The 27577-nt window shown below is 43.7% G+C and overlaps 1 protein-coding gene across 1 annotated transcript in view; it reads left to right on the top strand.

Moving 5' to 3' along the window:
• Nucleotides 1-24709, top strand: part of LOC137644275 (probable ATP-dependent RNA helicase DHX35) — a 97850-nt gene extending 73141 nt beyond the window's left edge. Inside the window, exons 4-6 of the mRNA XM_068377267.1 lie at nucleotides 16018-16264; nucleotides 16502-16663; nucleotides 24645-24709. Coding sequence (XP_068233368.1) covers nucleotides 16018-16264; nucleotides 16502-16663; nucleotides 24645-24709 — 474 coding nt within the window. The remainder of the gene's footprint in view (nucleotides 1-16017; nucleotides 16265-16501; nucleotides 16664-24644) is intronic.
• Nucleotides 24710-27577: the final 2868 nt, after the last annotated feature.

Below are 27577 nucleotides of genomic sequence, written 5' to 3'. Positions count from 1 at the left end.
GAAGGCCCTGGAGATCTTCCTCCTCTCGGGCACCCGCACCATTGAGTTTCTGGCCCACCAAGTCTCGAACTTGTGGGCCAATTCGATCTTGAAACGACGTGATGCGGTGGCACAGAGGTTCCATTCGAAGGTTTCGGCCGTCGAAGTCAGCAAGCTCAGACATTGTTCCCTTATGGGAAAGAGCCTGTTTGAGCCCAAGGATGTGGACCAGGCAGCTGAGAGGTGGAGGAAATCCAATCACGACTCTCTCCTCCAAAGGGCTCTCACAACAAAGCCCTACAAACCTCCAGCACCTCAACAACCTTGCCCGTCCAAGACGACGAAACCGGCAGCGGCAGCGAAGACGACGGTGTCCAAACAGCAGCCCTTACCTGTCAAGGACAAGAAAGGCAAAAAGTCCTCCAGGGGAGGCAAGAATCCTAGAGGGAGTGGCCGAGGCTGCAAACGCTAGGATTGGCAATCCCCCTGCATGTCCACCAGTGGGGGGATGCCTGCAAAGTTGCGCAATCAGGTGGCAGCAACTCGGGGCCAATTCCTGGACGATTTCCGTAATCAGTCAGGGATATCGCGTCCCATTCACAGCGAATCCAGTGTCGTTGAGCTCCTATGCCATGGTATCGGCAAAGGGGCTAGCCCTACGGGCAGAAGTCGAGACCATGCTAAAGAAGGATGCTCTCCAATAGGTCGTCGACGGTTCCCCAGGCTTCTTCAGTCGACTCTTTCTTGTAAAGAAGGCATCTGGAGGCTGGAGACCAGTCATCGACCTCTCAGCTCTGAACAGGTTTGTCAAACAAACTCCGTTCAGCATGGAGACAGCAGACACGGTCAGACTTGCAGTGAGACCACAAGACTTCATGTGTACACTGGATCTGAAGGACGCGTACTTCCAGATCCCAATCCATCCATCTTCAAGGAAGTACTTAAGATTCAGCCTAGACAACAAGATCTACCAGTTCAAGGTGCTGTGTTTCGGTCTCTCCACAGCACCTTAGGTATTCACCTGAGTGTTCACCCTGATCTCTTCGTAGGCACACAGGATTGGCATCTGTCTCCTCCGTTATCTGGACGACTGGCTGATCCTGGCAGACTCGGAGTCGACCCTTCTTCGACACCGGGACAAGCTTCTGGGACTTTGCCAAGATCTAGGGATCATGGTAAATCTCAAGAAGTCTTCTCTGCTTCCATCTCAACGACTGGTATATCTAGGCATGATCTTGGACACCAATCTCCACAAAGCCTTTCCATCAGACGACAGGATAGCAAGGCTGGGGAGGGTCGCAGATCCTTTCCTCAGACGAGAAGAACTCCCAGCCCAATCATGGTTACGTCTCCTCGATCACCTTTCCTCTCTGGCCTGTCTAGTTCCAAATGGGTGCCTCAAGATGAGATCTCTGCAATGGCGGCTCAAGTCCCGGTGGAATCAAGGTCACGATTCCCCGGACGTTTTGGTCCCTATGGGTCCTGCGGAACGGACGGACCTTCAATGGTGGGTGACAGACGAAAACCTCCGAAAGGGAGTGGCTCTTCTCGTCCTTCCCCCGGATTTGATGCTGTTCTCGGACGCCTCAAAAGAAGGGTGGGGGGCCCACGTTCTGAACCACAGGACTTCAGGCCTATGGTCAGAATCAGAAAAGTGCCTCCACATTAACCTGCTAGAGATGAAGGCCGTCTATCTGGCACTTCAACAGTTCCAACAGTACCTGGCGGGTCACTCCGTGGTGGTGATGAGTGACAACACCACGGTAGTGGCTTACATCAACAAGAAGGGAGGTACCTTTTCACAACAGCTATCCCATCTTGCAGTGGAGATACAGTGGAACCTCTACATCCGAACGTATCTACATCCGAATTTTCCAACATCCGAAGTAAAATTCGAGCAAATTTTTTACTCTACACCCGAATTTTATTTTGACACCCGAAGTAAACATTACGCCATTGAGCGTCGAGTGCTCAGTTCTCTGTTCTTGTGTGTATCGTGTGGTTGTCCTCTGTTTGGTCTGTTATTAACAGTGCTTATTTTCTTCCTTTTCTCACATTTCCTTTTTGATTTTACCTATAATCATGGTGCCTAAGAAGCTAAGTTTCAGTACAGGAAGAAGGCAATTCTTTCATTAGAATTGAAGCAAGAAATTATAGAAAAACATGAGAGCAGTGTGCATGTGAGTGATACTGTATGGCTAAACAATATGCCCGGAATAGGCCTATGATCTCGAGGATCATCAAGCTGAAGGCAGCCATTAAAGCAAATAACCATCGAAGGGGATCACCATTATTACAAGACATCGTAGCAATACCCTGGAAGAGATAGAACGCCTTTTGTTGATAGGGATGAAGGACAAAGAGATTGTTGGCAACGATCATTTGTGAGAAAGGCCAGCGTGATGAACAGAAAGAAAGAAAAAAGTGAAGCAAAGAAAACCAAGATAGCATTAACAAGCTCTTTTAAATAAGACTTCTCTCTTTTTCTGTTTCTCTCTAAACATAGCATTAACATGTTCTTTAAATAAAATTCTCTCTCTCTCTCTCTCTCTCTCTCTCTCTCTCTCTCTCGTTCTTCTTCGCTGTTATAATGTTAGATACGTCTACGTCTATTATTTTTTTTTCCGAGAGAGAGAGATTAAACAAAAATGTGTTTAAAGTACATATGATTTTTAACAGTGTCAACGAGTTGAAAAACAATTAAATGAAACTAAGAAAGTAATAACAGCTAATCTGAATTCCTTTATTAACTAAAACAAATACTGATACAAACACACTCGTGTGCGTATGCACAAACACACACACAGGTGCAAGAATTGCTACGCAATAAGAGAGACGGTCGGGGAGGAGGTAGAGATGGTGACTGCGATAACATACCGTAACTCGTCACTGAAAGTGGTGAAAATAAAAAATCAAAAGAAAAAAAATGTAAAAAATATGAAATATAAAAATTAAACAAAAAATAGATAAGCTAAGTTAGATTAAAATTTCCTTAGTGTAAGTTACGTATGTTATCGCAGTCACCATCTCTACCTCCTTGCCGATCGTGTCTCCTCGTTCGTGTGTGTGTGTTTGCACATACGCACACGAGTGTGTTTGTATCAATATTTGTTTTAGTTAATAAAGGAATTCAGATTCGCTGATATTGTTTTTTAGTTACATTTAACTGTCTTTCAACTCGTTAACGCTGTTAAAAATCATATGTACACAACACATTTTTGTTCAATCTCTCATTTTTGTTTAATATCTCTCTCTCTCTCTCTCTCTCTCTCTCTCTCTCTCTCTCTCTCTCAGAAAAAAATTAATAGACGTCTCTAACACTAACAGTGAAGAAGAACGAGAGAGAGAGAGAGAGAGAGAGAGAGAGAGAGAGAGAGAGAGAGAGAGTATTTATTTAAAGAACATGTTAACACCATGTCTACCTTAACGCCGATCGTCCGTCTCCTGGCGTAGCAAATCCTACACCTGCGTTGGCCTGTCTCTAAGGTAAAGTGGCAATAAAACACATTTTTTATTCATTATTTCTTTATAATTATCTTTTTTACATGCTTCTTTCATATTATGCAGTTATGTTATTGTTGTGTGTAATTATGTGTAGCCATTTATTAAGGATTTATTATGGGTTTTTAGGCTGAGGAACGAATTAAATGAATTACCATGTATTCTTATGGGAAAATTCGTTTCTACATCCGAACATTTTCTACATCCGAAGTAGGTTGTGGAACGAATTAAATTCGTATGTAGAGGCACCACTGTACTGAGATGGACCGAAGTCCACTCGATTCCACTATCGGCTCACTTCATTCCGGGCAAAAGGAATGTGCTCGCCGACAGTCTGAGCAGAGCATCCCAGATAGTGAGTACCGAGTGGTCTTTGGATCCTCTAGTAGCCAACAAAGTCCTGACTTTGTGGGGTTCCCCTACGGTGGATCTGTTCGCGACAGCCTTGAATTTCAAACTTCTGCTGTACTGCTCCCCAGTCCCGGACCCCAAGGTACTCTGGCAAGATGCCTTCCAACAACGTTCTGTCTGATGAGAAGGGTGCACAACAAGACCAGAATATCGGTCAACCTGTCAATGACTTTAATAGCTCCGCTATGGCATCACGCAGAGTGGTTCCCGGACCTTCTGCAGCTCCTGACGGAACTCCCGAGAGAAATCCCTCCTCGACACGAGTTACTCCAGCAACCACACACCAACATCTTCCACAAAGCCGTAGCATCGCTGCGGCTTCACGCCTGGAGACTATCCAGCATCTCCTCACAGAGAGAGGCTTTTCGCAACAAGTTGCGGAAAGGATGTCTCGACACCTGCGAAAGTCATCCGCAGGAGTCTACCTTGGCGAGGTGGAGAGTCTTCTGTGGTTGGTGTCGTCGAAGGGGTATCTCTCCACTCAATGCCACTATTCCACAGTAGCGGAGTATCTCGTGTATATGCGGGAAGAGATGCGCCTTTCAGGCTAAAAGGAATGGACATTTCCTCCTCGCTGGAACTACTCATACGAAGTTATGAATTTACCTGCCCTCAGTCGGAAGTCAGACCTCCAGGGAGCGTGGTTCGAGCCTCAGGTCTCTTAAGAGACCTCCGTTCGAACCATTACGCCAGGCTTCTGATCGCCACATGACTTGGAAGACGGTGTTCCTACTTGCTTTGGCCTCGGCCAAGCGAGTCAGCGAACTTCATGGTCTCTCGTATGACATCGCCCATTCAAGAGGATGGGGGGAGGTAATGGTCAGGTTCGTCCCTGAGTTTGTGGCTAAGACTCAAAATCCAGGAGTGCCGGACCCCCGGTTCGACTCTTTCCGGATTTCGAGTCTCCGTTCTGTAACAGATGACCCAGACCATCTCCTATTGTGCCCAGTAAGGAGTCTGAGGCTCTATCTTAAAAGAACAGCTGCAGTTCGTCCTCGAGTGCAGGCATTGTTTGTGAGCACAGGAAGGACGAAGAGGAGGGTCACTAAGAATACTATCTCAGCATAGATTCGCAGGGTCATCCACCATTCCCTGAATCCGGACCCTCCTCCGTCACGTCGCCCTAGAGCACATGATCTCAGAGGCATTGCTACGTCCCTGGCATTCAAGAGAAACTACTCAGTGACGCAGGTTCTACAAGCAGGGGTATGGAAGCGTCAAACGACCTTCACAGCCCACTACCTGCAAGACGTGACCCACAGGAGGCTCGATACGTTCTCTATCGCCCCTGTGGTGGCTGCACAACAGCTGGTTTAAACCTCAGGCTCCTTAATGGACAAGTAGTAGAAGGTTGAGGGCATTGTTACCCGGTTTTAGTCTGCATGAATAAAAAGGTATGCCTGGCGCCCTTATTCTTTTTTTCATCCTCCCCTCTCTTGGGGAAAGCAGCATCCTGGGTTTTCTGCACAGCTGACCTCAAACCACTGGACAAGTAGCAGAAGGTTGAGGGCATTGTTACCCGGTTTTAGTCTGCATGAATAAAAAGGTATGCCTGGCCCTTATTCTTTTTTTCATCCTCCCCTCTCTTGGGGAAAGCAGCATCCTGGGTTTTCTGCACAGCTGACCTCAAACCACTGCAGGTAAACCATGCTTCCCTGTGTTCCTAGTATTAAGATAATACTGTCGCGTCCCCCATACCCTTATGAGGTGGTATTGGGAACGTCTTAACCTAGAATTCCATCTAAAGGACTCCAGGTCAACTTCCTAGGACGAGTCACACTTCATTCCTTCACACACAAGCTTACGTAGGCCGCGGTCCTTGCAGAGCAAGGTACTTGCGAGGTGCAGGGACTCCTTATCTTGAGTTCTACACACTCAGATACTGAGTCCCCGGGCAAAAGCCAGTACGGCTGGGACTTACCACCCTTCCTAAGGGTTAAGTCACCATATTTAAATAGCGTGGTTTGTATTTCGGTTACGGAACAAATGACATTCGTAGATAATTTGTATTTTTCCTAAACATACAAACCTTAGCTTTTTAATCAAACTTGCCCGCCAGCCCTGTCCCCCTGGAAAGTCCTACCTATAAGCAAAGTGAACTAGTTCACTGGTGTGTGAGGGGGGAGGGGTAGCTAGCTACCCCTCCCCTATCCCCTCGCTAACTAGCGAGGGGGTAGTAAACCCTTGTTAAAATTCTAATGGCTCGTCATTTCAGCTACGCTGAAAGTTATACCTTATTTAAATAGCTAAGGTTTGTATGGTTAGGAAAAATACAAATTATCTACGAATTTGTCATATTATTACCACAAGTTAGGCTATAACCCTATTTGGCAAAGCAAGAGGCTATAAGCCCAAGGGCTCCGACAGGGAAAAAATAGCCCAGTGAGGAAAGGAAACAAGGAAATAAACTAGAAGAGAAGAATAAACAAAAAAAATTAAAATTTTCGAGAACAGTAACAACATTAAATTAGATCCTTTACATATAAACTATAAAAACTTCAAAGAAAACAAGAGGATGAGAAGTAAGATAAAACAGCAAGCCCGAGTGTACCCCCAAGCAAGAGAACTCTAATCCAAGACAGTGGAAGGCCATGGTACAGAGGCTATGGCACTACCCAAGACTGGAGAACAATGGTTTGATTTTGGAGTGTCCTTCTCCTTGAAGAGCTGCTTACAATAGCTAAAGAGTCTCTTCTACCCTTACCAAGAGGAAAGTAGCCTCCGAACAATTACATTGCCGTAGTTAACCCCTTGAGTGAAGAAGAATTGTTTGGTAATCTGAGTGTTATCAGGTGTATAAGGACAAAGGAGAATATGGTAAGAATAGGCCAGAATATTCGGTGTACGTGTAGGCAAAGACAAAATGAGCCGTACCAGAGGGATTCAATGTAGTACTGTCTGGCCAGTCAAAGGACCCAATAACTCTCTAGTGGTAGTATCTCAGCAGGTGGCTGGTGCCCTACTCAACCTACTATCTACACTGTTATTTGACCAAGGAAAAACAAATGAAAATTTTGCATCAAACCAGCCTTTACTGTCTTGGTAGGCTGAGGTTCAACTAGCATAATATGACAAAGCAGAGATTTTTCTTTCTCCTGAAAAAATTAGTCTATGGCTACTCCTCTGTGATGCTGATCCTCGAACCAAACAGCAAGGGATTTCCATTCTTCGCACAGTTTGGGGCACTTTCGTCATAGCCGCATGAATATTCTTTGCACTGTTGGAGCACATTCTGTTATAGCCGAGTGAATATTTTGCGCACGGTGTAGGACACTTTCTGTCATAGCCACATGAATATTCTTCGCACTGTGTTGGGTATTTTCCATCATAGCAGCATGAATATTCTTCGCAATGTGTTGGGCGCTTTCCTTCATAGCCACATAAATATTCTTTGCACTATGTGGGGCACTTTCCATCATATCCGCAATAATATTTTTCGCACTGCGTGGGTCACTTTCCATCACAGCTGCATGAATATTCTTTTTACTGTGTGGGACACTTTCCATCATAGCAGAATGAATATTCTTCGCAGTGTGTGGGGCACTTTCCATCATAGCAGAATGAATATTCTTCGCACTGTGTGGGGGCATTTTCTATCATAGCAGAATGAATATTCTTCGCACCGTGTGGGGCACTTTCTATCATTTATCATAGCAGAATGGATATTCTTTGCACTGTGTGGGGGCATTTTCCATCATAGTAGAATGAATATTCTTCGCACTGTGTGGGGCACTTTCTATCATAGAATGGATAATCTTTCCACTGTGTAAGGGCATTTTCCATCATAGCAGCATGAATATTCTTTGCACTGTGTGGGGCACTTTCCATCATAGCAGAATGAATATTCTTCGCAGTGTGTGGGGCACTTTCCATCATTGCCGCATCAATATTCTTCGCAGTGTGTGGAGCACTTTCTCTCATAACTGCATGAATATTCTTTGCATTGTGTGAGGCCCTTTCCATCATAGCAGCATGAATATTCTTCACACTGTGTCGAACACTTTCCGTCATAGCCACTTGAATATTCTTCGCACTGTGTGGCACTTTCCATGACAGCTGCATGAATATTATTCGCACTATGGAACACTTTCCATTATAGGCGCATGAATATTCTTCGCACTATGTGGGGCACTTTCCGTCATAGCCGCAAGAATATCCTTTGCACTGTGGAGCACTTTTCATCATAGCTGCATTAATCTTCTTCACTTTTCTTTTCTCCATGTATATCATCCTACTCTCGTTCAGCATGTAAAATCATCCTACATCTGCTTTAGGACAACCCTTCCTTCTTTCTTGCACTTATGAAGTAGCTTCATCTACTGTTCAATAGTCATCACTTTCTAATACCATATAATGCTTTGCATTGTTATATTTAACGTAATTTATATTGAAGAAATCTTAATGCACAGCAATAAGCAACATTCTGGAGAGGTTCAATCACCACCAACACGACTAGAATGTTCCTTCCTTTACTATTATTTGTATTATTACAAGCCAAGCTACAACCCTAGTTGGAAAAGCAGGATGCTATAAGCACAAGGGCTCCAACAGGGAAAAATAGCCCAGTGAGGAAAGGAATCAAGGCAATAAAGAAACTACAAGAGAAGTAATGAACAATCAGAGTAAGATTTTAAGAGTAGCAACAACATTAATTAGATCTTTCTTGTATAGATTATAACAACTTAAAAAAAAAAAAAACAATAGGAAGAGAAATAACAGAAAAGTGTGCCTGACTATACCCTTAAGCAAGAAATCTCTAACCCAAGGCAGTGGAAGACCATGGTACAGAGGCTGTGGTACTACCCAAGACTAGACAACAATGATTCGATTGTGGAGTGTTCTAGAAGAGCTGCTTACCATAGCTAAAGAGTCTCTTCTACCCTTACCAAGATTAAAGTAGCCACTGACCAATTACAGTGCAGTAGTTAACCCCTTGAGCAAAGAATTTTTTTGTAATCACAGTTTTGTCAGGTGTATAGCAGCAAAGGAGAATGTGGTAAGAATAGGCCAAACTATTTGGTGTATGTGTAGGCAAAAGAAAAAATGAGCCATAACCAAAGAGAGAGATCCAATGGCCAGTCAAAGGACCTAACATCTCTCTAGCAGTAGTCTCTCAATGGTTAGCTGGTGCCTTGGCCATCCTACTACCTTCTAAGGGTATGTATTTATTGAAGGGAAAGAAAATGGCAATTTTTTTTAATTTGTAAACATTTTAAGGGTATATAGCGATTAAACGAGCTTCTGTAGAAGAAGCAACAGGAACATGAGATGAGGATAGAGATAAGAAATTTTATTATTCAAATTCTGTTTTTGTATTTAACACTATATACTGTACTATACCTACTGAAGATGATTAGCGCATGAAAAATTAAATATATTATATTTAAGAAGAAATTGTAAAAAAAAAATTATACAGTACTAATATATCAAGTCTAATGTGAGCAAAATCCCTACCCAATACTTTTGATTTAATTGTTTAGGGAGATGATTAAAATGGCTTCTGTCATACATACTTTATTGGTTATTTGCAGTAATGTCATTGCTATTTATCTCTCATAAAGTTGTATTACTTGCTGTCAAATAGTAAATGATTTTTATACTACACTGTTTTTTTTGTATAATGTTGTAATTGTATCTTTTCAATATTAATCTTACCCGATGATCATGTAGCTGTCAACTCTGTTGCCCGACAGAAATCTACGGTCGGGATACGCCAGCGATCGCTATACAGGTGGGGGTGTACACAACAGCGCCATCTGTGAGTAGGTACTCAAGTACTTCTTGTCAACAAGAACTCAATTTTTCCTCTGTCGTGCCTCCGGCAAGACCTACTAATACGCCGTCCCTAACTGGATTTGTTTTCACAACTTTTTGGTGAAGTACACTATTCCAGTTTTGAGCTTTCGCTATGCAGGGGTTTTTATCTTCATTTCAAAACTTGAACTCGTTTTGGATAGATTTTATTATGGTGACGAAGAGAGTATGGACTCTCTTTCACTTTTAAATGGCCGACCCTTCCCTTAGACGGAAGTGTTGGTGTCGAAGAGAGTATAGACTCTCTTTCACTTTTTATGACCCACCCTTCCCTTAGACGGAAGTGTGTTTAGGTTTTTGGTAATTTTGCTTAACAAAGTTATAGATTTATTTTATATCTCTCCGCCATTTATAGGCCTCTTCGATTAACTTTCCATTTATTATAAACTTAAAAAAATTAATTTTTATGTTTGTTTATATGCGACCTTTCCTAATTGTAGGCGGTCTTTACTTGGAACCGAAGTTATTTAACATTGAGCCCGTCATATCGTTTTTCCTGTTAAGAATTTATGCTATTTTAATTTTAATGTTTTTGAAAGAATTTCTTTGATAGTCTCGTACTGTTTTCAAAGTTGAACTAACGTTTTGTTTAGTCTCCGCAGTTGTTGACGTTCAGAACGTTCAACTTGCGATCTATCGTTACGATAGAGAGAGAGTATTTCACGGTTTCACGTTGCAGTAAGAGTAAACCGATTCTAGCGTTTCGTTCATTCTTTCTTAGCTTAAATGGTTTTAATTCTAATAAAGGAACTTTTTATTTGGGAAACTTTTCAGTTTTTTTTTTTTCCTTTAACAAATAATATGTTTTAACGATATATAATTGGGCTCATCTCTCAGGTTCTAAGTCAAGAGAGAGAGAGAGAGAGAGATAGAGACGGAGGGAGAGAGAGGAGGATAAACGTTTCGTTCAAGCGGGTAACGTTGTTCTCGTTTTTTGCTCTTCTCCCTAGTCGCTATAGGGGAAGAAGGTAAAACGTTTCTAGAGTTTTATTCTTGTTCCCAGGCTGTATGCGGTGAGAGATTTTAAACGTAGTTTATTTGATCTAGTGTTTAGTCTCTTTTCCAGCCACTGAATTCTTTATCTTTCATTATGTTTTTCTGTTACATTGTAATACTGTTTTCGCAATTACTACCTTTTAATGAAGGATAGGATTGCGTGTTTCAGGTACAAACCACTTAAAGTTTCGAGTTCAGTGAAATAAGTGCAAACAGAAAATCAAAAGTGATAAAGTGATATGCGCAAAGTGTTACAGTGTTGCGTTCGAGGGTTCGTTTGTTCGTGCCAGTTGTTCACCTTGTCCGATACCTCTTACAAGCTCCCAAGCCCAGGGGAGAAGTAATGTCGAAGGACTTATGGGTTCCACAGGTCTTGATCGACGAACAAACGTTTCCCTCCGTGGTTTCGGGTGTATCTACACACGTTGCCGACGTGATCACCCCACCCACACAAAGACGAGAGAGCCCATTTATTCCTCGTCTGCGGAAGAGGTTTCTCGCAGAAACCTTGGACCAAATCTTGCAGCTTTTAAGTGCAAGTCGGTCCCTTCCGCGCAAGTCCAACGGCCTAGGTGTAGCCACTGGGTCAGTTCGGACTCGCTGCAGTACGACAACTGCACACCTCCCAAGAGAGGCAAGGTGGTACCGCAACAGGCAGTAACTCCGTCTGTTGCCGCACCAGCTGTTTTAGACCCTCAGTCACAACGGACAATAGCTCCGTTTGTTGTTGTCTTTCATAGACCCTAGTGGTCCATGCTGCAGACTATACAGTCTCAGCTTGCTCCTTCATGCAGGAGTATCGTGCTGGAAGGTTGACAATGCACCTGTTAACCTACAACCCGCCAAGGTTGTGCGCTCTGCAGATACTGCGGCTGCCTGCTCCCACCCTCCACCTGTGAGAGCTCCACCACCGATGCGCAGTCCACCCTGCCAGACGCATGTTCTTGCTGCACCATCTGCTAACATGTGTGAGCTACCGCATCAGCAGTGGGAAGGTTCTGTAGAGCTGCCGGGTTCCAGCACTATGCGGCATTCTCCGCAGCCCATGCAGCATGCTCTGCATACCTTACAGCATGCTCCGCATACCATGCAGCATGAGCCGCATACCTTACAGCATGCTCCGCATACCATACCGCATGCTCCTCAACCCACCGCAGCCCCTCCCACGCACCAGCACTCTGCTTTTGTTGTTGCCAGCTCCCTCACTCCGACTGCGGAGAAGGTTGACGATGCACCCGTGGGCCTACACCTCCCACGGTTGTGCGCCCGGCATGGCTTCCTGCTCTCACACTCTTGTTGTGAGAGCTCCTCCACCCATGCACAGTCAACCCTGCCAGATGTATGATGACTCCCACACACAGAGCACTCCGTTGCCGTGCGTGAGCTACCACAAGCTGCCGTGTTTTGACACGGTGTGTCAGCCTCCGCAACACACTGTGGTTACCGCCACTCGCCAGCAGCAAACTAGTCAGTCAGGAGTTGAGGCTTCCCCACACAACTTTGGTTGTTGCCAACTCACAGACTGTCAAACAGTTACATGACGTTGCCTTCTGGTCTGCTACTTATACACTAGTGCTGTATGTCCTCACGCTCCTGTTGTGGTTGACAGTTCAGTTTTTGTCAGTTCACAGACTGTCAAGCAGTTTCATAACGTTGCCTTCTGGTCTGCTGCTTTTGCACCAGTGAAACCCTCACTGAGAGAACCTAGCTTTTCTCGGATATGGTTCCTGTAGATGAGAAAGTGCTGTTCTCCCTCCTTCTGATATTCCCTTGAGGACTCTGTCATTTGGAGAGGAGCCTTAAGCTGCTTAGCCTCCTATGGACTTTTATTTAAGCATAACATGCTTCCAGGGAGGGTAAATGGTTCCGCTTCAGTCGCTAACCCCGTCTGTTGCCACACCTGCTCCCATAGACCTTGGGCTTTGTTGCAAGACATGCAGTTCAAGCTTAGTCCTTGATAGAGGATTTTTTACGGAGAAGACCCTTCTTGCCAACGACCTTCCTACCGGTTGGTTGTACGCCCTGTTGACGCTGAGGTATCCTACTCACGTCCGCCAGTTGAGATGGTTCCTCCACCGGTGCGACCCAGTGTGGGTTGCCAGTCGCACGTTGATGTTATGCTACTCTCGGAGGTGGTTGTGGACGTTCAGTGTGTCACTGGGAAGACGTTCAACAACCAGCAGAGGTGACTTGTTGTGACGCAGTGCGGCAACCTCAGCAACCCGATAAGGGGTTGTCTGTACTACCCAGACAGTCTAGACAGTTTCGGGTTGTCGCTGTACTTCCTCGCTTCCCCATGGTTGACAGTTCACAGACTGTGCAGCAGTACCATGATCTTGTGTCCGGCTCCGTCACGCATCCACCAGTGCGACCGGATTCAGCGAGTCAGACGTTGCCCACTCCGTTGCCGTTTCCTCATCAGTTTCGGATGAGGAACCCTCTGATGAGGACATGGCTGAACAAGAAGATCAATCCCCAGCCCTGCTATCCATCCAGAAGATGCTGAAGAAGGAATACGGCCCTGTCAGGCTGTGGATGAGTCTGGTTAGGACACTGTCATCCGTGGTGCATTTGGTGTCACTTGGAAGACTACACCTCCGTCCTCTTCGGTTTCATCTAGCTCTTCACTGGAAAAGGACAAGACGCTAGAAGCGGTCTCGATCCCGGTTTCCGGAAGATAAGTCTGGTCTAACCTGAGGAAAGGACTTTATCAACCTTTTATAGGGTCTTCCCCTGACTGTTCAGACTCCCAACCACGTTCTCTTCTCAGACGCATCGGACGTAGGCTGGGGTGCGACCTTAGGCGGTAGGGAATGCTCGGGATTATGGAACTCGCGTCAAAGGACAATGCATTTTAACTGCAAGAAGCTTCTGGCAGTAAGTCTGACCTGGAAAAGCTTCAGGTCTCTCCTTCAAGACAAAGTAATGGAGGTCAACTCGGACAACTCCCTGCTTTGATGTTTATCTCCTAGCAAGGAGGGACCTACTCTCTGACATGGTGCGAGTTCGCTAGTGACCTCCTCTCCTGTTCAACAGGTCTAGACTTTTCACTAGTAACAAATTTCTTCCAAGGCAACTTGAATGTCTTAGCAGTTTGTCTTAGTAGGAAGGGACAATAATTCCAACATATTGGACCCTCCACAGAGATGTATGCAAGAGACTTTGGGTCACCTGGGGCCAGCCAACCATAGATCTCTTCGCAACCTCGATGTCCAAGAGGCTCTCATTACTTTGCTCACCTATCCCGGACCCAGCAGTGGTTCTTTTAGATGCTTTTCTACTAGATTAGTCTCATCTAGATCTATATGCATTCCCTCCGTTCTAGTTTGTCAACAAGGTACTGCAGAAGTTCGCCTCTCACGTTGGGACAAAGTTGACACTAGTTGCTTCCCTCTGGCCCGCGAGAGAATAACTTACCGAGGTACTTCGATGGCTAGTAGACGTTCCCAGAACTCTTCCCCTAAGGGTGGACCTGCTACGTCTGCCACGCGTAAGAAGGTACTCCAAGGCCTCCACGCTCTTCGTCTCACTGCCTTCAGAGTATCGAAAGACTCTCGAGAACTAGAGGTTTTTCGAAGGAGGCAACCAGAGCGATTGTTAGAGCAAGGAGAACATCCACCCTTAGAGTCTACCAATCGAAGTGGGGAATCTTCCTAAACTGGTGCAAGTCAGTATCCGTATCCTCGACCAGTACCTCTGTAACTCTAATAGCTGACTTCCTCTTATATCTGAGAAAAGAGCGATCTCTTTCAGCTCCCACTTTCAAGGGTTACAGAAGCATGTTGGCATCAGTCTTCCGTCACAGAGGCTTAGATCTTTTTAACAATAAAGATCTACAGGACCTCCTTAAGTCTTTTGAGACCACGAAGGAGCGTCGTTTGGTTACACCTGGTTGGAATTTAGACGTGGTTCTAAGATTCCTTATGTTAGACAGGTTCGAACCACTTCAATCAGCCTCCCTGAAAGATCTCACCTTTAAGACTCTTTTCCTGATATGCTTTACCAGCTAAAAGAGTCAGTGAGATTCATGCCTTCAGCTAGAACATCGGATTTTCATCCGAAACGGCTACATGTTCTACATCTTGGTTTTCTAGCCAAACACGAGCTGCCTTCTCGGCCTTGACCATTATCGTTCGTTATTCCAAACTTATCGATATGGTTGGAAATGAACTAGAAAGAGTATTATGTCCTGTAGAGCTCTTAAGTTCTATTTTAAAAACCTTTACGAGGCCCGTCTGAAGCTTTATGGTGTTCAGTTAAGAATTCATCTTTGCCTATGTCAGAGAATTCTTTATCCTATTATTTTCAGACTGTTAATACGAGAAGCTCATTCCCTTCTGAATGAGGAAGACCAAGCTTGGCTGAAGGTAAGGACACACGAAGTTAGAGCTATCACAACTTCCGTGACCTTTTAATAAAATAGATCTCTGCAAAATATTTTCGACGCAACCTTTTGGAAAAGCTAATCAGTGTTCGCGTCTTTTATCTTAAGAATGTCCAGTCTCTTTACGAGAACTGCTACACTCTGGGACCATTCGTAGCAACGAGTGCAGTAGTGGTGGGGGCTCCACCACTACAATTCCCTTATTCCAGAACCTTTTTAATCTTTCTCTTGAAATATTTCTGGGTTGTCCGGAAGGCTAAGAAGCCTTCCGCATCCTGGTTGATTTGGCGGGTGGTCAAATTCTTTCTTGAGAAGCGCCTAGATTAGAGGTTGTGATGAGGTCCTTTAGTATGGGTTGCAGCCCTTAATACTTCAGCACCTAGGAGTCGCTCAGCATCCTAAGAGGATCGCTAGGCTCAGTAAGGAAGACGTACTTAAAAAGGCAGAGTAATGGTTCAAGTCGACTTCCTTACCAGGTACTTATTTATTTTATGTTTGTTATTTTGAATAACGGCTAAAATAAGATACGGGATACTTAGCTTCTTTGTTAACATGTATGCTGGTCTCCACCCACCACCCTGGGTGTGAATCAGCTACATGATCATCGGGTAAGATTAATATTGAAAAATGTTATTTTCATTAGTAAAATAAATTTTTGAATATACTTACCCGATGATCATGAATTTAAGGACCCGCCCTTCCTCCCCATAGAGAACCAGTGGACCGAGGAGAAAATTGAGTTCTTGTTGACAAGAAGTACTTGAGTACCTACTCACAGATGGCGCTGTTGTGTACACCCCCACCTGTATAGCGATCGCTGGCGTATCCCGACCGTAGATTTCTGTCGGGCAACAGAGTTGACAGCTACATGATCATCGGGTAAGTATATTCAAAAATTTATTTTACTAATGAAAATAACATTTTTCTTCCAGTACTGTGCTATTATCTTAGATGAGGTCCATGAGAGAACACTCTACACAGATATTGTTCTTGGTCTAATGAAAAAAATTCTCCGTAAACGCAGGGACTTGCGATTGATTATCTGCTCAGCGACTGTTGATGCTGACCATCTCTTCAACTTTTTCAACTCTAACATGTCAAAAGATAGCAGCAAAGACTCTGTTGCTGTTATTTCAGTGGAAGGGAGAACTTTCTCTGTTGATGTCTTTTATTTGAAAGGTGTGCATTTTCTGTTGTTTTATATTTGAGAGGTGTGCACTTTTCCCTTTAGCATTAGATTACAGTAATCTTTCTGAATAAGTGATTCTTGCCTTGATTATTGTTGAATCTTAAAAGGAGAATTCTTAATGCAATGGAATTTATAACAACCCATGATCTTATGAATTAATCTCACATTACTATTTAAATTACTAATTGAAAATCCTCACCTTACAATAATCTGTACTTTATATTTAGAGCCGATGGCAAATTATATCAAAGGCTGTGCTGACACAGTAATGAAGATTCACAGTAAAGAAGGACCAGGAGATGTTCTGGTTTTCCTAACAGGTGCCGAAGAGGTGGATAATTGTGTTAGTCTTCTGAAAGATTTTTCGGAATCTTTAACTAAGAAAGAAGGTTAGTGTTAACAATATTTACACTTTAGCACAGGTTTCTTTCTTTTATTCAGTACACATATATTGCCATCAGCAACAATATTTTGTGCATCATATTTTCATCTTGGGGATCAAACATGAAATTATTTCCTTCCACTCTCATTATGAAAGTGTTACCACTCACAGAATATTTTTTTGTGTTTATATTATATAGAGTTTCTAATAAGCTGATAACTTTTGTGTTTGATAATAGAAATATTAGCACTGTTTTTTAAATGAAAGCTCTTTAAAATTATCATAACATGATAACAGGAAATATGTTCTATACTTAATATTTATTTTCAGCATTGAAGTTAATCACCACAGTCAGACTGGAATGAATTATCCTTTGCAGCCAGTTAACTCAATAAAGTTGAAGACTCAATGTTTTCGCCCACCTTTCTTTACTGAACTCGGTTTTGACAACTGTATACTTATTAGATGGTTACGGTTCACTTTTCCTTTGCCTACACACACACACATAGTCTGGCCTAGTCTTTCCACATTCTCCTCTCTCCTCATACACAACACTGAGATTACCAAATAATTTGACTTTGCTCAAGGGGTTAACTACTGCAATGTAATTGTTCAGTGGCTACTTTCCTCTTGGTATGGGTAGAAAAGATCCTTTAGCTATGATAAGCAACTCTTCTAGAAGGACATTCGAAAATAAAACCATTGCTCTCTCGTTTTGGGTAGTGCCACAGCCTCTGTATCATGGTCTTCCTCTATCTTGGGGTAGAGTCTCTTACTTGAGGGTGTACTCTTGTGCACTTTTCTATCTTATACAGTATATCTTCCTCTTGTTTATTTGAACTTTTTATAGTTTGTATATGAAAGATTTATTTTAATGCTGTTACTCTTCTTAAAGTATTTTTATTTAAATTTTTCATCACTTCTAATGTTGTGGTTATTCCCTTATTTCTTTTCCTCACTGGGCTATTTTTCCCTGTTGGAGCCCTCGGGCTTATAGAATCCTGCTTTTCCAACTAGGGATGTAGCATGGCTAGTAATAATAATATTAATAATAATACTGTAGTAATGATGATGATGATTAGAGCTGAGCATATTCTTATTCTCATGGTATGATATTCTTTAAAAAAAAAAGAAGGTACAGTAATACCTCGACATATTAGTGTCCCAATATACGAGAAATTTGAGATACGAGGAAAGTTTCGAGCAAATTTTTGCCCCGAGATACAAGACAAATTTGAGATACGAGGATACGAGACGGTTCCCTATGCGGCCGCTAGGTGGCCAAGTGTGCAAGAGGCTGCTCACGAGGACAGCATCGCTCGCTCTTTCCCGTCTGATCTCTGTCGCGTAAAGTTTTCTCCGAGCATCAGCTGTAGTGTTTGCATTTTTTACGTGTTTTTTGCATTAATCTGTACAGAATTTAGTGAATAAGCAATGGGTCCAAAGCAAGCGGGTGCAAACAAGGTTAGTGAAAAGAAAAAGTATATGATGACAATTAAGATAAAGCATGAAATAATAAAAAAACATGAGAGTGGTGTACGAGTAACTGAGCTGGCTCACCAATATGAGAGGATTACATCAACAATATGTACCATCCTCAAGCAGAAGGATGCTATGAAGAAGGAAATCAGAGAGATCTTAGCAAAGTGACAGAAGTTTTCTGATTTTATGGAAAAGAGGCACCCGGACAAGTTGGCGTGTGGTCTTGCGTTAGCCTTTTGTGACAACACTTGTGTACGTAATTTTCGTAACATTTTGAAGGGGAGACAAAAGCAAACATCCCTAGATAGGTTCCTTTTAAAAGGGCCGACAAAAAGTGAAGGTGAAAGCAAGGCAAAAAGAGCCAAGCCGGAAGTAGAAAAGTAAAAAAATGAAAATGAAAACAAAATTAGAATTAAGTTTAGTGTAACGTAAGATTAACATTTATTGTTAAGTGTGTGTACAGTTAGCTAATTTCATTTAAGTTAAATTTAAAGTTTAAGTTATGTTACGTAGTGTTACAAAAGTGTAGCGTACCGAACGTGTTTCCGTCAAGTCTCTCTCCTCCCCTTTCTCTCTCCCTCCTCCTCCCCACACACCGCCGTTAGCCGCTACCGTCTGTACCAAAGGTAAGAACTCCATAATAATGTCACATTTTATTGCAGATCATAACCAGTACATAGGTATTTGTTATTTTGTGAGCGTAGGTTGTGAATAAGAACAATTAAAAACATGTTTTTTCTACTGAAATATACTGTTTTTAGGTATTTTTTCAGAGGGTGGGAACAGATTAATTTTTTTAGTCATTTTATATGGGAAAAATTGATCCGAGGTACGAGCGAATTGACATACGAGCTCGGGTCCCGGAACACATTAAGCTCGTATCTCAAGGTATTACTGTTTATAGAATTATTTCTTTAACAAACAACCAGATCTCCTTTTTACCTCAAAGGGGGAGTAAGGGGTACCTAGAAATAGCAACAAGGACAATGTGTTTGGTGGAGCATGAAAGTTATATACTGATATACATATACTCTTTATAGAATTTTATTCATTAGGTACATTTCTTTCAGATAAAATAATGTGTAGAGGAGAATATTAAAAAAAAGGGAATTAAGATAATTAGGTATAAGAAAGTGAATAAAGATGATGCGGGATAAGGGTATAAGGAATGAATGTAGACCTAAATGAACTTTAAAAATGGAGGAATAACAGAAATGAAACAAATAGAAAAGAGAGGAGAATCTGAGAAACATATTTGCCTTAGAGCAACATAACATTTACTTATAACAAAGCTTTATACATCGGTCTATTCTGCTGAGTAGTGATGTAATGGAAAGTTGTTTAAAAATATTGGTTTTCAGTCTTGACGAGAGCAGCGAAAGAGAAAATTGGAGAAGGGATATCTCTTAGCATGATACTTACCATTATTTGCTAAAATGTCTCATTACATTATTGTGGGCCCTGTATCTTTTGAAAGGAAAGAAAATGGGAAAATATTTGATACATTTTTATGAGAAACATCGATAAATGAACTTCTGGAGAAGAAGTGATATGAACATCAGGTGAATTTAGAAAAAAATCTTTTACTATAATTGTTTTTCAGCGTAACTGTTTTGTATAATGTTATCGATAGTTTAGCACGATGCATTCCAATTAATTATAAGTAGGTTTTACTGTACACCATTCTCGAAGGTTTCATACCACAAAAATTATACAATACTGTAGTAGCATGGAAATTTTGATTAAATATTGGGAATAACAGTTTGTGTGGATATTGCTTCTCCCCTTATTATACATACATAAATACATATACCAAGGCACTTCCCCCAATTTTGGGGGGTAGCCGACATCAACAAATGAAACAAAACAAAAAGGGGACCTCTACTCTCTACGTTCTTCCCAGCCTGACAAGGGACTCAACCGAGTTCAGCTGGTACTGCTTGGGTGCCACAGCCCAGCCTCCCACATTATCCACCACAGATGAAGCTTCATAATGCTGAATCCCCTACTGCTGCTACCTCCGCGGTCATCTAAGGCACCGGAGCAAGCAGCAGGGCCTACCGGAACTGCGTCACAATCGCTCGCCATTCATTCCTATTTCTAGCACGCTCTCTTGCCTCTCTTACATCTATCCTCCTATCACCCAGAGCTTTCTTCACTCCATCCATCCACCCAAACCTTGGCCTTCCTCTTGTACTTCTCCCATCAACTCTTGCATTCATCACCTTCTTTAGCAGACAGCCATTTTCCATTCTCTCAACATGGCCAAACCACCTCAACACATTCATATCCACTCTAGCTGCTAACTCATTTCTTACACCCGTTCTCACCCTCACCACTTCGTTCCTAACCCTATCTACTCGAGATACACCAGCCATACTCCTTAGACACTTCATCTCAAACACATTCAATTTCTGTCTCTCCATCTCTTTCATTCCTCACAACTCCGATCCATACATCACAGTTGGTACAATCACTTTCTCATATAGAACTCTCTTTACATTCATGCCCAACCCTCTATTTTTACTACTCCCTTAACTGCCCCCAACACTTTGCATCCTTCATTCACTCTCTGACGTACATCTGCTTCCACTCCACCATTTGCTGCGACAACAGACCCCAAGTACTTAAACTGATCCACCTCCTCAAGTAACTCTCCATTCAACATGACATTCAACCTTGCACCACCTTCCCTTCTCATACATCTCATAACCTTACTCTTACCCACATTAACTCTCAACTTCCTTCTCTCACACACCCTTCCAAATTCTGTCACTAGTCGGTCTACCTTCTCTTCTGTGTCTGCAACCAGTACAGTATCATCCGCAAACAACAACTGATTTACCTCCCATTCATGGTCATTCTCGTCTACCAGTTTTAATCCTTGTCCAAGCACTCGAGCATTCACCTCTCTCACCACTCCATCAACATACAAGTTAAACAACCACGGCGAAATCACACATCCCTGCCTCAGCCCCACTCTCACCGGAAACCAATCACTCACTTCATTTCCTATTCTAACACATGCTTTACTACCTTTGTAGAAACTTTTCACTGCTTGCAACAACCTTCCACCAACTCCATATAACCTCATCACATTCCACATTGCTTCCCTATCAACTCTATCATACGCTTTCTCCAGATCCATAAACGCAACATACACCTCCTTACCTTTTGCTAAATATTTCTCGCATATCTGCTTAACTGTAAAAATCTGATTCATACAACCCCTACTTCTTTTAAAACCACCCTGTACTTCTAAGATTGCATTCTCTGTTTTATCCTTAATCCTATTGATCATTACTCTACCATACACTTTTCCAACTACACTCAACAAACTAATACCTCTTGAATTACAACACGCATGCACATTTCCCTTATATAGTGGTACAATACATGCACAAACCCAATCTACTGGTGCCATTGACAACACAAAACACATATTAAACAATCTCACCAACCATTCAAGTACAGTCACACTCCCTTCCTTTAACATCTCAGCCCTCACACCATCCATACCAGATGCTTTTCTTACTCTCGTTTCATCTAGTGTTCTCCTCACTTCCTCTATTGTAATCTCTCTTTCATTCTCATCTCCCATCACCGGCGCCTCAACACCTGCAACAGCAATTATATCTGCCTCCCTATTATCCTCAACATTCAGTAAACTTTCAAAATATTCTGCCCACCTTTTCCTTGCCTCCTCTCATTTTAACAACCTTCCATTTTCATCTTTCACTGTCTCTTCAATTCTTGAGCCTTATTATAGTTGGATATTTATCAGTTATTATCTAATATTAATAATTTAATAGTTACATACATCTTTTTTGGGCTCAGGCCAGGTCGTCCGGATGGAAGGTTCCTATAAGTAGCTTCCTAAGGGATATTTGACTACACTGATATTCCCAGAGAATTTACCTTTAGGTCTCCAGAATTCTAACTCCTGGCGCGAATATCCTTAAAATTTCTCCTAAGGATATCGCATAAATCAGGGGACGTATATCTTGATACGACACATAGCAATCTTCACCCCGAATAGCGTTTTCGCTTCGAGGGGGAAAGTGGCAAAATTTGAAGGGGACCCTATATCAAGGTTACCCTTCCTCCCTTACTACTACGAGTATCTAGATGGCGCTGTACGTCAACCCCATGCGCTATTCCTATAAGTGTAGAGGTCTCGCACTGTGATTTTCCCTGTTATCTCTCTCGTTACGCTTTGGTTTTTTCTGGATATCATGCAATCTCCAGCCTCTTCTGTCTCTGGAAAGTTGAGTATTCGATCTTTACAGTGCATAGATTTTAGCTCCTGCTTCACAGTGAAATTAGGTTAAAGTGAAATTAGTTAAATTTAAGTGATGGAGCTTCGCCTTCACCGGAGGCGCCATGGGCGCTGTCGTTCATAACGCATATGTTATTTAGTTAGCCTGAACGACTTTCCCGGTTTTAATAGCATGAATATTTACGAAGCTATTCAGTCTTTATTGCTAGGAAGTTATTTATATTATGCCGATTGTATTCTTGATAGTTTCGGTGATTTAGGTAACCGAACCTTGCTCGCGCTAGGCTTCCTAGCCTATGCATTTTAGTTTACTTTCATGCATGATATAATAGACATTCCTAGTGTGATAGCAATCAAATAAGAAGCTATTTAGGCAATTTATACTTGTAAGATATAATGATTGCATATATTCCTCTTCCTCTGCGATCGTATACGAGAGAGTTTCGGCGATTAAGGTAGTCGAATCTCGCCTGCCACTAGGCTACTAGCCTAGTGGCTTTAGTATACTTTCATACATGTTCCCGATTTACCCTCGTGTATCGTTTTATCAATTCAGGCGGAGATAGATATCTCCTAGAATTATTATATAAATCGATACTCGTCTCCAGTGGAGATTTAAGGGTAATCCCTTCTTCCCTCTGAGTGCAGCCTTAGGCTACAACCCTATCTTAGTCTTGCCATTGAGTAGACACTCCGGCTTGACTAGGCTAGTGTTTTCTGTCTCTTCCCTTGGCTGGCAGATAGCAGGCTTTGGGTTTTGGTCAGAACCTCAGAGTATATAGTCTCTTGTTGGCGGCCGGCCGGCAGGGTGAATGGTCATTCCCCTGCCGGACTAAGCCGCCAGCATAGGAGGCTAGACCTCCCGAGGCCGCACTTGAAGTGGTTGTATGATGCCGCCACCTTCTCCCTGCGGTCTAGAAGACTAGTCCTGTGCTCGTAGACCCTAGGCTGAAGAATAGACATTCTTCTGCCGCCTAGGATGGCGCCGGCACTGAAAATCTGTTTTTCCTATGTTGAAAGGGGGTGGCAAGACTGCCGCCGTCCCCTTAACTATATTGGCAGACCCTAGGTTGAAGAATAGATATTCTTCTGCCGCCTAAGACGGCGCTGATATTGAAGCAGAGTTTCTTCTGGGTGTGGTAGGACCGGCAACCCTGCCGGCTCCTCCCACACTTCATACAGGACCCTTTTCCCTACCCCCTCTGTCCTTTAGTGATGGTCTAGCCATCGCAACCCTTTGGCCGTTGTCCTACAATCTCACCGCTTGCGGGCGGGTTGTGGGGCTGGCCGGTCTCCTACATAGCAGCTATATACTTAGTCGCTCTGCCTTCCCTTATGGACGCAAGGCTCCGGGAAAAGCTGTGCCGGCTGGACTGGCTGCCGGTGGGAGACCCCTATACTATAGAGTGTTCTTAAGTCCTCTCTTGGACTGCCATTCTCATACCAGTGACCGGCAGTGACCGGCAACGGTTTGTGTTTGGATGGAAGCTTGAATGATACATTCTCCCCGTTCCATTTGAACCCTCATTCTGGAGGAAGGCAGTAAGATTAAGTACTTACATCCTTATTTATTGTTAATACTCGTTTAATAAGGTACCCTTCACTCCATGCTTTCTCTCTCTATTGGCTATTGCCGCCGGGTACTAACGTAGCCGGCCGGGTCGTCTCGCTGGCTGGACTGGTGCCGCCAGTACTACCCCATCGTGCCGCCAGGTGCTAGCCTAGCCGGCAACATCCTGGCTAAAACTACAGTATATGATTATACAGTAGCCAGTATACTTGCAGTATAGATCATACTGCAGACAGAAAACTATAGTATATATTATACAGTAGTTATTTTCCAACATACCCTGTGTATCCTTGCACAGTCTATTGTTGAGACCAATTATATATGGAAAGAAAAGATTTCTTTCAACATACTGATAGATGATCAGTTACTATTTACCCACATTATTAAAACCTTTGGAAAGTCAGTGTTAAGTTACACTTATCTATCCTTACAGGTTAGAATTCTTCCATTGGGTTTCCTGAATAGGAAAACTAGGTTTTAATTATGGGGGAGGTCGCAGCATTTGGCTGGACAGGAAACACAAGTATGTGTCTTTCCTAATTCCTTTCTAGCTTGTCTATCCTAAGCTATATGCAAAAATATTAATAATAATATTTTATATAGTTTGTTAGGTGAGATGAACTACCACATACTCATTTAATTTTCCTCTCTTTACAGGAGGACCATCCCAAGTGCCTTCGAGTCTTTTGCAACGTGAGGAGCAAGGACTTCTGTGGCCATGAAGAGTGCAGGGCTCATTCTCCCTGTGCCATCTCCAAGGGACCTCTTAAGTACTGGGAACCCCAGGACTGCAATGTTTACAAGGCCTTGGTTACCGAGGCTTTTGATGACCCCAAGACAGATGGGTTCGTGGCTTTCAAAAGAATGCCACGGGACCTTACCTTCCGAGTGAATGGATGCGCGCCTTTCAGTTCCCTAAGGCGGGTGTGGAAGCTGTCATAACCCAGCCTCGACCTGAGATCCCTTGCGTCCAGATTGCCGTAAATACGGAAGTCTCCGACGCGATGAAGGACATCCACCTAGATGAGAGGATGTCGGAGGTGTCTGAGGACACCGAGAAAGACCTTCTAGCGGAAGGTCTAGAAGAGGAGTCTACCTTGGCTCTTGAAGATGAGGAGGATGACGTCAAATCGGAGTCCGTTTCGTCGGTTCCGGCCCCAGAACCATTACCCTCTACGTCTTCTGCTCCTCCATCAGATGACATGAATAAGACATTGGCCAGTCTCATGGCTATGATGGAGAATCTTCGTAAGCAGAACGAAGAAGGGGACGCTGAACTGGAGAGAAGAATGGACCATCTCGCCGCGTTCCGTGGGTCTCAGAGGAGACTCAACGTGAAAGATCTTCCACCTTGCTCTGATGTGAATCCTTGGAGGCATGCAGAATACATGCCTATTTCCAACTGTAAGATATTCATATCAGAAAAGCTGGGTGCTGTCCTTATAGAGGAAGTCGATTTTTGGCCCAGCTTTCAGTCTTACCCAGACTGCTTCGTCCGCTTGAAGGCGGAACCAACGTCCAAGGAGGAGACAGAATCGAAGGAGGTCATAGTTCTTGACCATGAGAAAGCTCGGGCTCTGTTGTCAAGTAGCTTGAAAGAGAAGGGCTTCACTAACTCGAAAGTGTCAGCCCTTAGCAAGAAACATCCCACCTTTCTTGCTCCAGGCAACCTAGCCTTTCCCTTTACTGCAAAGGGCTTTAAGGCTGTTATGAAGGCAATAGCGGCAGGCAAACCTTACCCTACACTCGAGGAGTGTAGACCCTTATCCCTAGCCCTGCCTACGGAGGATAAGGACTGGAAGGAAATCCACCTTACCTTCTCAGTTGGGAAGTTGGAGGCAGATATTACTGGACGCCAGTTCATCGAAAACCTTCCTAAGCTGTCTGACTTTCTCTTGCGTAGGGAGCAAGAGACAAAGGAAAGACTTGCCGCATCCCTGTCCCTCCAGATTTGTTTGGAGGCAACGACAAGCAATAGCAGAACCCCAGACATGAACATGGTCATGGCCAAATCACATTTGGCTACTCTGGTCAAGGACCTATATGGCTTCGTTAGAGCCAGACGCGCATGTAGGCAGTTCGTGTTTGCTTTGGCTGCAGTAAAGCACAAACCCAGGAAGCTGATAGCCTCCAATATCTGGGGAAAGGACCTCTTCCCGAGCGAAATGGTCAAGGAAGTAGTAGACAAGGCCACCACGGAGAATAGAAATCTTCTCCAGAAGTGGGGCATGTCGGCGAAGAGGAAGTCTTCCCCAGATGAGGGTCCCCAGCCTAAGAGGAAGACGAAAAGACCCAGGTTGCCCTCTCACCCTGTCAGACAACAGCAGCAACAACTTCCTGCAGTTCCCATGACCGCGGTGCCACAGATGGTGGCTCAACCCCAACCAACTTACCAGATGGTGCCTCAGCAACTGGTTGCCCAGTCACCAGCATTTAACCCTGCGTATGAGAGGCAGACCACTACCTTTCGTCCTAAAGGTAGAGGGTCGAAAAGGGGCTCCTCTAGATACCCCCCAAGAGGAAGAGGGGGTAAGGGAGGATGCGGTCAAGGAGGCAAGTCCTCCGGACAGTCGAAGCAATGAGATGGTTCCGGTAGGAGGAAGACTCCAACAATTTCAATTTCCGGATCGCTGGACCTTATATCCTCGGGCCCACAGCCTAATAAAAAACGGACTAGGATGGAGCTGGAGGACAGCTCCACCATCATTTCCTCAATTCTTCCAACACTCCGCCCCCGTCCTGGAAGAATACACCCGAGAACTTTTGAGCAAACGGGTGATAAGGATGGCAAAGTCCATCAAATTCCAAGGAAGGCTGTTTTGTGTTCCCAAGAAGGACTCAGACAAACTCAAAGTCATTCTGGACTTGTCGCCACTCAACAAGTTCATAGAAAACAACAAGTTCAGGATGTTAACCCTTCAACACATAAGGACCCTGTTGCCAAAAGGGGCGTACACAGTCTCGATAGACCTGGCAGATGCCTACTGGCATATTCCAATCAACTGCCCCCTCTCCTACCTAGGATTCAGACTACAGAAGAAGGAATACGTCTTCAGAGACATGCCCTTTGGACTAAATATAGCCCCAAGGATCTTTACAAAGCTTGCAGATGCAGTCGTTCAACAACTATGCCTAGAAGGTGTCCAGGTAGTAGCGTACCTGGACGACTGGCTAGTGTGGGCAGCATCCAGGACGGAGTGCATGCAAGCATCCAAGAAAGTAGTCCAATTCCTGGAACATCTGGGATTCAAGATCAACGTCAAGAAGTCTCAATTATCTCCAGCTCAAGAGTTTCAATGGCTAGGAATACATTGGAACTTAAAGTCACACCGTCTCTCCATTCCCCCAGGGAAGAGGGGAGAGATAGCGGGATCTGTCAAGAGACTACTGAAATCCGACAGGATATCAAGACGCCAACAGGACAGAGTACTGGGTTCTCTTCAGTTTGCATCAGTGATAGACCCAGTGCTAAGAGCATAGCTAAAAGATGCATCAGGAGTCTGGAGAAGATATGCATCAAACGCTCGAAGAGATTTAAGAAGACCGATACCGACTCGACTACGATCACTTCTCAAGCCATGGTCGAAGGC

This window comes from Palaemon carinicauda, chromosome 7, assembly GCF_036898095.1.
Source record: "Palaemon carinicauda isolate YSFRI2023 chromosome 7, ASM3689809v2, whole genome shotgun sequence".
In the NCBI taxonomy this organism is placed as follows: Eukaryota; Metazoa; Arthropoda; class Malacostraca; order Decapoda; family Palaemonidae; genus Palaemon; species Palaemon carinicauda.
This window is presented reverse-complemented; position numbering and strand designations above follow the sequence as displayed.